The sequence below is a fragment of the Haliotis asinina genome, chromosome 2, assembly GCF_037392515.1.
Source record: "Haliotis asinina isolate JCU_RB_2024 chromosome 2, JCU_Hal_asi_v2, whole genome shotgun sequence".
Taxonomy (NCBI): Eukaryota; Metazoa; Mollusca; class Gastropoda; order Lepetellida; family Haliotidae; genus Haliotis; species Haliotis asinina.
In genome coordinates this window covers 19,764,347-19,775,677 of record NC_090281.1, presented here as the reverse complement: position 1 = coordinate 19,775,677, position 11,331 = coordinate 19,764,347, and the positions used below count along the sequence as shown (strand labels likewise).

The following is an 11,331-nucleotide window of genomic DNA, read 5'->3' as shown; positions in this document are numbered from 1 at the left end:
TGAGACAATACTTTTTATTAATTGTTTTATACCTTTACAGGGACACTATGACATGCACACGTCTCTAGTGTTGAAAAATGAAGATTTTTGCTTGTTAACGTTAATATTTAACGACTTTCGTTACAACAATGTAAAAAATGTCAATTTTCCACAATTATAATTACACAAAAAGCCAAAGGTTTAATATTTGGAAAGAGAATAAGCTATTTATTCAGATATACTGACGATATGACGATATACATCAATATTACCATTTCCTGTTAAAAAGTGTGCTTGATGCTCTGTACAAGAAGTTCTCATCACGATATGGCTGAGATACTGCCGATGTGTACTCACTCTGTTCAAGAAGTTGAAGAAATATTACATAACATTGGTATTTCTGGTCCATTTGTATCAACAAAAGCGCTACCTTAAAGGCATGCCACTAAAAAATACCATTACCGTGATATGAAATGTCACCCATAATAACTATCACGCAAAACTCTAAACATTGTGACGCAGTAATAAGTATAACTTACTCAATAACAATACAAATTACAGAAAATACACTCTCTTATCACTCTCCCCCTTGAGAAGTTTAACGGAAACTTTCTGTTACAATCATAGCAAGATAACTAACATAACATGACGTGTAATAATATGAATAACATGAGAAGCATATTGCATAATTACTATCACACACACACACACACACACACACACACACACACACACACACACACACACACACACACACACACACACACACACACACACACACACTGGAAAGTGCACCAGCACAAACATTGTCTTTGCCTTATTTGTGTCTGACCAAGGATTGAACCATTGCAAGGTCAAACTCCACCTCATAAATCTTTGATTCTTGTTCTTCATTTTATGAAGAAAAGTCAAAGGATTGTGATCAGGTATTACTTCAATTGGCAAAGTAGTGGTACCTAGGTACACTTGCAAATACTGCAAAGCTAGCAAAAGACCTAATGTCTCTTTCTCAGTGGTAGAATAATTACTTTGATGCTTGTTAAACTTCTTGGAAAAATATCAAACTGGATGTTCAGTTCCTGCATCATCCTCAGGACAGCACCTGCACCTACACCTACATCACCTGCATCAAATGCTTTCTCAAAATTTAGTGTCTGCAATACTGGTGAATTCATGAGTATGGCTTTGACTTTTTTAAATGCAGTTTCACAACTGCTATCCCACTGGAATTTTGAAAGGTTGGTAAGCGATGATACAACATCTGAGAAATTTTGACTATATTTTCTGTAATAGCCTGCCATACCCAAGAATCGCATGAGTTCTCTCTTTGACTGAGGTACTGGAAAATGTACCATCTGGTGTAGCGAATATCATGGTCTGTGAGTGGAAAATGCCAGAAGCCCTTCAACAGGTCAAACATACGTATATATATGGCTTGACCAGTGCAATCAGTTTAATCGTCCTTTGGTGAAACATTATCACTAAGGTCATCAAACTTCACATCACTAACACCATCATCAATGTTGTCAAAATGTTCACCATTGTCTTAAGTACAATCAGTAAGTAGGGCAGTACAGTTGACCTGTTTGATTATCTAAAGTGCTGGCTTGAAAGGTAAATTGTCAAATTTGCAGAAATGTCACTGCAAAACTGGCCATAAGGTAGGGCACACTTCTCCCATTCATTTCAAGACTCTTGAACAAAAACAGGGCTGAAAATGATGTTATAATCTTTGGGCAGATACAGCATGTGGGGGGAAATCCAGCTAGGGTTCATGCAGTTAGTAAAGTAATGTATGTGCCCATAGTCTCTAGTATGATGACATACCTTAAGTTGATGGTGATCTGTAGCCTGTTTTTATGTTGTAATCCCATAAGTAGTACTGAATCTTATGTGAAGCGGAAATCCATAGGTTAGAGAAGACATTGTTTCACAACAAATGAGTGAGGGAGGCACGGTTTCAACAGACACGCTTCTGTACCATTAAGATGATTTGTTTTCCTTGTCGTCTTATTTGATTACTAAGGAGTAGAAACTCTTTTGAGTCATCACGATTATTGTTTCTAGAAATGCACCTGTGAGTAGTTTCATCTGGTACGTAAACGGACACTATTGGTGGAACCACGTCCGAAGAATCGATTCCATTAACAAAGCCTTGAGTAATGTGTGCATCAGTTTCCTGACAACATTTACCATTCTCAGAGAAGGGCGGCAGGAACAAGTTGTTACGATGTCTTGTTTCCCGTGTCTATCACTGAACTTTATATTGGGATTTACACAGCCGATACCTTCTGACGCCATTCCAGTGAACGTACCCATGTCTCGTGTTGAATGTGCTGCAAGGTGTTTGGAGGACATTAGATGTAACTTTTTCTTCTATGATAAGCGCGATAGGCACTGCTACCTCTCCAACACAATGAGGGATCAGTCGTGGGATAGAAGGGACCTGGAAGAAGCACTCAACATTCGCTGCTATATTAATGCCGAAGGTAGATATAAGGCACATCTACTCTTGTGACAACTTCATTCCTATTTATGAATGATCATGGATGTGGTTTTTTAACAATATTCCAGCAATACCGTGGTGGGACACGCCACATTGCATCGTTGCTCAATCTGCTTACTGTTTTATGATAATATAAATTATAAGATCTGTCAGCGAAGGACAGTAAAACAACTTGATTATTACAGATACAATTTTGAAACGATTTTAAGTCTAAAACAGTTTATATATTTAAGACCATTCAATACAAAAAAAACAGGCTGTAGATCGCCAACAACTGTTGTCAGATTACCATACTAAGGACCATGGGGATCTATTTCATACATTGGAAGATTATGTTTTGCATATACGTATGTACTTTGCAAATGTCCGTTTCCCGTCCGCTTCTTGGTCTGTCTGATCTACCTTCAGTTGTTGGTATTGCCTGTATTTTATATTGTTTTGTCCATCTGGTGCTTTTAGTGTTACCTTTCCACATTATATTTAATTGTAACTGTGGTATTCTAGTTGTTGTACTGTACATATATGTTCTCGTCACAATATGGCTGAAATATTGCCGATGTTACGTTAAATATTAACTCACTCACTCTTGATCTCTCTTCACTCAAAACAGGCAAGTGGTCGTTTTAGAACGTTCCTGGTTCATGTCGCATTTTTGTCTGTCCATTTTACAGCTGAATATCTGTTTTCCGTTTGTGTCCAAACACTTCCCTTTTGTGTATCGATCAATGGCCGAGGGCATTTCACCAGAAATATATATGTTACTCCAAATGTTGTAAACATACTGAATTAATCCAAATGGGAGTGCCTGTTCATTATAATGCCAGGCAAACAGGCCATTTTACAGCTGAGAAATTTTTTTCTGTTTGTATCCAATTACTTTCATTTTATGTCAGTATTTCATGAATATTCCTAGAAGTGGGCATTTCACCAGAAATATTTGCAATGTTACTCCAAATGCTGTAAACATACTGAATTAGTCCAAATGTGAGTACGTACTCACATTTGTGCCCATGGTAGTGTCGAATGTAAGAACGTTAAGGGCTTTATGGTAACACAGAAGTAAGAGCACCCGGCAAATCCTATTCATTACTTAGAGCATCCGTCTGTTTATGAAGCCAACAAGTCAGGTTCAACTGGCCAGATTGTACGATGCGTGATGCTATTGCTGGAAATTTGCAAAATGCAACGTAAAACTGTACTCACTCAATGTCACACATGTCACATGAAATAGTTTACATCGCATCAGCCATATAGCGATGAAAACATCAATTGAAAACATCTGTCGGCAAAGGACAGCAAAACTAACTTGACTGTCACTAATAACATAACATAACATAACATAACATAACATAACATAACATAACATAACATAACATAACATGAGTTCATATATTTCTTCTTGCCGGGAACCCCTTCATATCTGCGCAAGATATTTCCAGGATGAAAGGGTTTATTACCGGGAAACAGACATTTGTGATGTTGCTAACAAGTAATAAGCGGGCTGCCGCATTTTGAAAACAATTTCCAAAATTATAATTTCCGACCATGACATGGATAGTGTAGTTGAAGGAAGATGGAGGGTGACACGTAAAATGTCCCATCACTGCACATAATGTCGAGGTTGACGGTGGTCGTCAATCCTCGTACCTTGCCGTCGTCACCGTAATTTATGCCCTACGCCTGTCACCGCATGTTTGGCTGGAATTACGATCTCTTGATTTGGGGATTGCAGGAACGGTTGAGAGGCAGGCAAGGTACAACCTATTTTTCTCCCTGTCGAATGTTGGCATACTCTCGACAACCGATCTGTTTTGGACTGTATGCTATCCATCCCTCAGTGATACCTTGAACAGCAATGGCAAGTGTGTGTAATGTATTTGCCTTCACTTTCAGCCGCTCCAGTGTGTCTCGCACATGGTGAAATAATAACATATTATATTAATATTCTATACATTAAACGATGTCTAATAAGAAATACTTTATTCTCTTATAACATGTTGCAGTTATTATCATATCACTGTAAATGGATATTTATACCTGTATGTTATTGTTGACGTATAAGTGGTTATGTACATCAGCCTGCTTGGTTACTATGCCATCGTTAGTCGTGTTGCAGGTCTCTGCTAGGAGACAGTCGTGTTGCAGGTCTCTGCTAGGTTACTTTGTCATCGACAGTGGACCCAGTCGCGCCCTTAGTATTTCATCGTTAGTGGAGACAGTCGCGTTGCAGGTCTCTGCTTGGTTACTTTGTCATCGTTAGTGGACACAGTCGCGTTGTAGCTGTCTGCTTGGTTACTATGTAATCGTTAGTGGAGACAGTCGCGTTGCAGGACTCTGCAGCTGCTTGGTTACTATGTCATCGACAGTGGACTAATCCAGCTAGGGCCCATGCAGATAGCAAAGGTACTGTAAGTCCACATGGTCCCTAGTATGGTGATCTACCTTCAGTTGTTGGTGAACTAGAACCTGTTTGTGTACACTGCATCCTCTCTAGTTAAAATATTTTAGATTTCATGACTAGTTTTAACATCAATGTATCTGTGATAATCTAATTAGTTTTACTGTCCTTTTTTCTCGACGGATATTTTAGATTGATTACCTTGTTTTCATCGCCGTATGGCTGTAGTATTGCCGATGCGATGTAAAATTTTAACACACTCACTCACTCGACAGTGGACACAGTCGAGTTGCAGGTGTCTGCTTGGTTACTATGTCATCGACATCAAAGGGTTTTTACTGTAATAACAAATGTCTACTTCCCGGTTAGACTCTGGTGAAAGATATCAAAGGATGAGCCGAATATTTCGAAAATCCAAGACCAAAGGTATGTGTAGGACTAGGCGTCCTGAAAAGCTAAAACACATCCATGTCCATCTAAATATGGAGAAACAAAATTTCAGACACCTCGATGTGGAACTTGTTCAGTCATAACTGAAGACTGCAAATTCACATTTTGTGAAGACAAAGTATTTACTATCAAAACAAAAATGTTATATATGTTTTAACATGTGCGTAATGTGGTGAACATTGTATTGGGGAAAATGGAATGTAACTAAAGGATATAGTCACTGAACACAGACATCAAATTCGAGATCCTAATGTGCGATGTATAAATGTACGCAACCACATTGATGAATGAGTAAATCTTTTCGTTAAATCTGTTGCTTAACAATGATAAACAATTACGGATGAAAGAAAACAAATGTTCATAAGGCTGTTTAACCTAAGCATACTTCAAAAGTACAATTTTGTATCTTTCTTAATGCAACTAAGTATATATTTGTGCGCTGAAACCAAAATGCATATATGTTCACCTCTACTGTTTCTAACTATGACGTCAAACACATGATGACGTCACAAACGTAACCCTACTGATACCCATGACTTCGTTATACGTCTCCCGCTATTGTCACCAGCTTTAACGTCATACTCAGATGACGACATAGCTATTGGAGTTGCGCGTCGCCTATGTCGACACTTAAGTTTTCATTCTATACCCGAAGAACCGCTGAATGACGAAAGATATTGTGCCTATGTAAAAGAGGTTTTGCAACAAGAGTGAGTGAAGAGTTTACTTATACGCCGCACTCAGCAATATTCCAGCTATATGGCGGCGGTCTGTAAACAGTCTGGACCTGACAATTCAGTGATCAACAGCATTAGCATCGATCTGCACAATTGGGAACCGATGACATGTGTCAACCAAGTCGGCGAACTTGATCACCCGATCCCGTTAGTCGCCTCTTACGACACGCATAGTCACCTTTTCATGGCAAGCATGGGTTGCTGAAGGCCTGTGCTACCTCGGACATTCACGGGTCTTGGCAAGAAGATATGGCTGCAACATTGCCTATGTGACGTTACATTTCAACTCATTCACCCACTAGTATGGTGATCTACCTACTATTTTGTGATGAGATTGAGCACATTAATTCCTCTGTTCAGGGTATCCAGATAATACCCTTTTCTTGTCTAGGTGAAGGAGAGTGCCCATTTTCTGTTGAATCTACGCCATTCCAGATCATTTTGGCAATATCACATTCACAGTATGTTATGGTTTTGACACTTATTTTACAGACAGTACAAGAACTGGATTCAGTTAATTTATCTTTTTATGGCATGTCGTTAGTTGACATAGACCTGTGAATGATACTACATTGAAACCACTGATGTATTACATTAACAAGGGTCCTGAAAAATATTTTATCTACATATCTACATTATCAGTCATTATCAGATATACATTCGTTTACTTCTAAATCTCATTTATTTTGGTATTTGGTTTTAGTATTTTGAATTGTTGTTGTTTGTAGTACATCAAAAAACATTCTGCATCCTCTGCTTGAGTTCACTAAATCACTAAATCTTCTAAAATGTAAAGAATGAAAGGCATGCAGGCTTTTTATGTAGTGATGTATCTGTTAAGATAAAATATGTTTAATCGTCATCGACATTCCGGCAAATTCTGTAAAGAAAATTCTGTACATATTTTTACATTGTTCAAATGTTAGTATGTTTCCTCTGTCGTCTACCAAATAGTTTATGGTATGTATACCTGCCTTTACATGGTGTCTTTAGCATACCTGCTTGTTATTGCTACGTAAATTGTCTTTGTGTCACAGTGGTTGTGTGAAAATATCACCATCCTTGCTGTTTTTGTCTTGTACTGTTGATGTAAGGACATAACATAATACACGGGTCCAGGTCATCACACAAAGTCCTTTCCACTTCGAAGCGAGATGACTGCATTACCAGTAGTGAAGTATTCATTTCTGAAGTAACCATTTTACTTTTCAAAGTAAGCGTGTTTACTTTGTAAATGAGGACAATATTTGTGTGCCAAATCGAAAAAAAACAGTCCCTTCATGGTTTCATGTTAACATTTCCTATGATATTATTAGACGTGTTATTATGTACGTATCTGACAAGGCGCTATTTTATGTACAGCCCGTGGTTGCAGAACAAACAGCGGGTATCAATTCTCAAGACTGTCTAACAAGTGCTATCGTTTTTACACTGAGGCAAAAGAATGGCTGAGCGCCCAAAGGAAATGTGAGTCAGCAGGCGCTAATCTGGTTCATATACATGATGACAAAGCACGTGACGTCATGAGATCTTTCATATCGAATGGAGGTAAGTCTTTGCAATTCAGCAAAATGCATGCTGATAAATGATGGTTGCTGTGTTATACTGAACACCAAAATGATGCAAAAACATACAAAAATATAACCAAAAATGAACCAATAACTGTTCTTTGTCTACCCAACTGTCAATAAAGACTAAAGTATAAAGACATGAATAATATTCGAGCTATTGACCAGCTGGAAACAGACCAAACTGCACAGATGTTTGCAGATATATTCCACGTCACATTTGATAATTAGATTCATTGATCTTAAACATATCTGTCATTCAACATTTTATCGCCATCAATTGTTTATGCATTAATGTATTGGTTCAAGAGAAATGGGTGTTTTGTGTGATTAAGTTCAGTTTGAAAGACATCAATACAGCAAAATTCAAAATTTTGTAACCACTTGGAATCCAGATTTCCTCGATGTCCTGGCAGAAACGTGGCTTCTTGTAGGCGTACTGGAATATGTGTGTGACTGCTAAGGCTCGGGAAATTGGTTCGTAGTGCCGAATCGGTCCATAATTGCTGTCATATATCAGCCTGATGTTCAACAACACATGAACACAGATATTTGCAGCAAGATTTACTTTCTACTTTTATTTGCAGTCATATGGATTGGACTGAATGACAGGGCCTCGGAACAGTCCTGGGTCTGGGCAGATGGCTCGGCCATGACATCCAACTACTGGAACCCAGGAGAACCACTAACCTCCAGAGACAGTAACTGTGTGAGTTACAATCCGCACCGGAGTGGTGGTTGGGATGACGTCATGTGTACCAACAAGTATCGTTTTGTTTGTGAACTGTTGTAAAGGTTTGAAGTACTGTCAGACATAGTGTTTCTCTTCCAGGGCATATGTGTTTCTCTTCCAGGGCATATGTGTCTTATGTCTCATCACGAAGGGTCGGGAGACATATTGATTTTGGCTGAGCTATCGCCGACGTCGGCAGTACCATTGTTTCCGGAACAACTAAATCTACTTGAACAATCTTCACTCTCCATATCATGTAGCTATTTCGGGCGTTTGAGGTTTATTTAATTTTTTCTGTTGTCATGGCAACAATTTGGACTTTGTCATTTTGGGAGGGTAAAGTTCGTTTCCGGGGCAAAATTTTGCCTCTCCATATTATGTGTTTTGTCATGTCTATTTTTCTCGGTTTCTATGGAAACGTCCTCTCAAAAGAGAGGAGTGGGCTCCACTCGAAACCGTTCAATATCATTCTACAAGACTGGACATTTATATACACAGAACTTGAAGTAGTGCCTTTTGCTATTTTCAGATTTTTGGTAATTGTATATTTCTATGCTACCATTGAAACGATTTGAACTTTACTTAGTCAAAAATAGATCAAGTTGGACATAATTGTCTGAAGAATTGTTCTTTCCAATTTGGGGGCCTTAGTCTGGTGATCTACATTCTGTTGTTGGCGATCTATAGCCTGTTTTTGCATTGTATTGTTCAAATAGTGCACGTGATATTAGTTTTAACTTTTCAAGCTAGTTTTAATTCTAATTGTGACATACTTGTGGTTTTACTGTTGTGCGTCAACGGGGTTTTGTACTCGTCTATAGCCTGTTTTTACATTGTATTGTCTAAATAGCGTTATTAGTTTTAACTTTCCACACAGTTTTAACCTTCCACACTAGTTTTAAGTCAAATTGTGATATTCTAGTTGTTTTACTGTCCTTCGTTAACAGGTTTTTATAATATACATATAGTTCTTTTCAGTGTTAACTGTTCTCGTCACGATATGGCTGCAATATTGCCGATGTGACGTTAAATATCAACTCACTCACTTGCTTGAATGGTGAAAACTATTACAATTTTAACATTGTTAAATATTAACGTAAACAGAGTAAATGAACATCAACGCTAATACATGAATTTGAATACTCCAGTGTCATATTTTATTTGAAACATTCACATTCTTCATCATTTGATTTATGATTGAAACGATAGCTGACATACATGGCAATACCTAACGACGCGATTCAACTTAAGGTTACAGAGGCTATGGTGACAATAAGGCTGAGCTTCACAATGTACACACTGCCCCGACGCCCGAGTGTGCGCCTAGCTGTAACGGCTTAGTGATTACAATGTGACACAAATGAGATTGTTGACTTTTAAAATTATTAACATTTGAATTCCTCGATCTTTATCGAAACAACTTATAATAATAGAAATTATGTCTTATAACGAAAGTTGAAACTTTCTGACTATTTTAGAGTGAGACTAAAATTAAAGAGAATGTCTGTATATTTTGAACTATTCCATAGCAGTACTACATCCCCTTGCGTCGCGATAATGCGTTTACATTACATGAAAATATATTTATAAGACACTGTCGGAATGTGCGCGTTTAGCTAGATGTGTTTACACGCAGTATTGTATTTTAAAGCATATGCGGTCACAAACTGGATATCTTGCACGTAAAAATATATAAGCTTCTGGCGCTAACAATACATATACAAATCGTACATTACATATATATGGCAAGTAATATACATGACAAAGATTTAGCTGTATCAACTGAGAACACGTCAATAACGTTGTTCACCTTGTATGTGTTGTACACAAACTATTTTAGCATCCACGACCTCATACAAGAATAGTCTATTTTAGCGTCATTACCTCCACAATACGCCTACCTTTTATACTAAACTGTATTATATTTAGTACTGTATTTGACGACACAATGTAATTTACATAAATGGAATATAGTGAATGAGTGAGTTGGGTTTTACGCCGCACTCAGCAATATTCCAGCTATATGGCGGCGGTCTGTAAATAATCAAGTCTGGACCAGACAATCCAGTGATCAACAATATGAGCATCGATCTGCTCAAATGGGAACCGATGACATGTGCCAACCAAGTCAACAAGCCTGACCACCCGATCCCGTTAGTCGCCTCTCACGCCAAACATATTAGCCTTCTATGGCAAGCATGGGTTGCTGACGGCCTCGTCTACTCCGGGACCTTCACGAATCTGATATATATATGCAGAGACAAACTAGTGAGTTCGAATGGCATTTTATGATTTTGACTAAATGTAACTTAAATTCATTCTTCAAGAGGAGTGCAAGAGTTTTAAGCAAGGAGTCGGGCAATACTGATATACTGGGTACGTGCACATCACATGCTACAGCTAGCACTCTAGTGAATAGGGGATTTGGAAGGGTTGAGGAAGAACATATGGACAACATTCTTGGACTTTGTTACTTAACATCTGCCACCCTGCAGTTTAACTCTCGCAAGCTCTAGAGCAGGTTCAAATAGATGAGTGGAGCCTAGCGTATGGCGAGAGATTTGAACAGGAATTTCAATCTGGCAAGAAGATGGTGATAGGTTTCCTGGCCCCAGCATAGCCTGCACTAGATTCTACTTGGGGAACAGTAATCAGACCTTCTTGGATAATCAGGCACCTATCAGCTAGGGAGACAGCAGCCTTGTATTCAGAAAGGACGTCCATGCCTTATATGAGAGAGGGGTGTTGAGATTGAGAAAACATCCAAGGACTGGGACATAAGAAGAAGAAATTATCTTACCTCACACATGAATGTCGCTTTCTGATTGGCGAAGCGCCCTTGTATTTTTTTCAGTGTACCACGCCTACAGACGATGTATTTTTTCAATGTACACATGTACATGGGAATGCCGAACTCATTTGTTTCTTCATGGTAGTACTTTGGTATCTCGAATAACTTT

General features: G+C 38.4%; 1 protein-coding gene across 1 annotated transcript; it reads left to right on the top strand.

Annotated features, from left to right (window-relative positions):
* Positions 1–2,209: 2,209 nt before the first annotated feature.
* LOC137272328 (C-type lectin BfL-2-like) lies at positions 2,210–9,513 on the top strand. The gene is made up of 3 exons (XM_067804696.1): positions 2,210–2,468; positions 7,433–7,618; positions 8,226–9,513. The coding sequence occupies exons 1-3, from the start codon at positions 2,210–2,212 to the stop codon at positions 8,429–8,431; spliced, it is 651 nt and encodes a 216-aa protein (XP_067660797.1). The 3' UTR covers positions 8,432–9,513.
* The last annotated feature ends 1,818 nt before the right edge of the window (positions 9,514–11,331 follow it).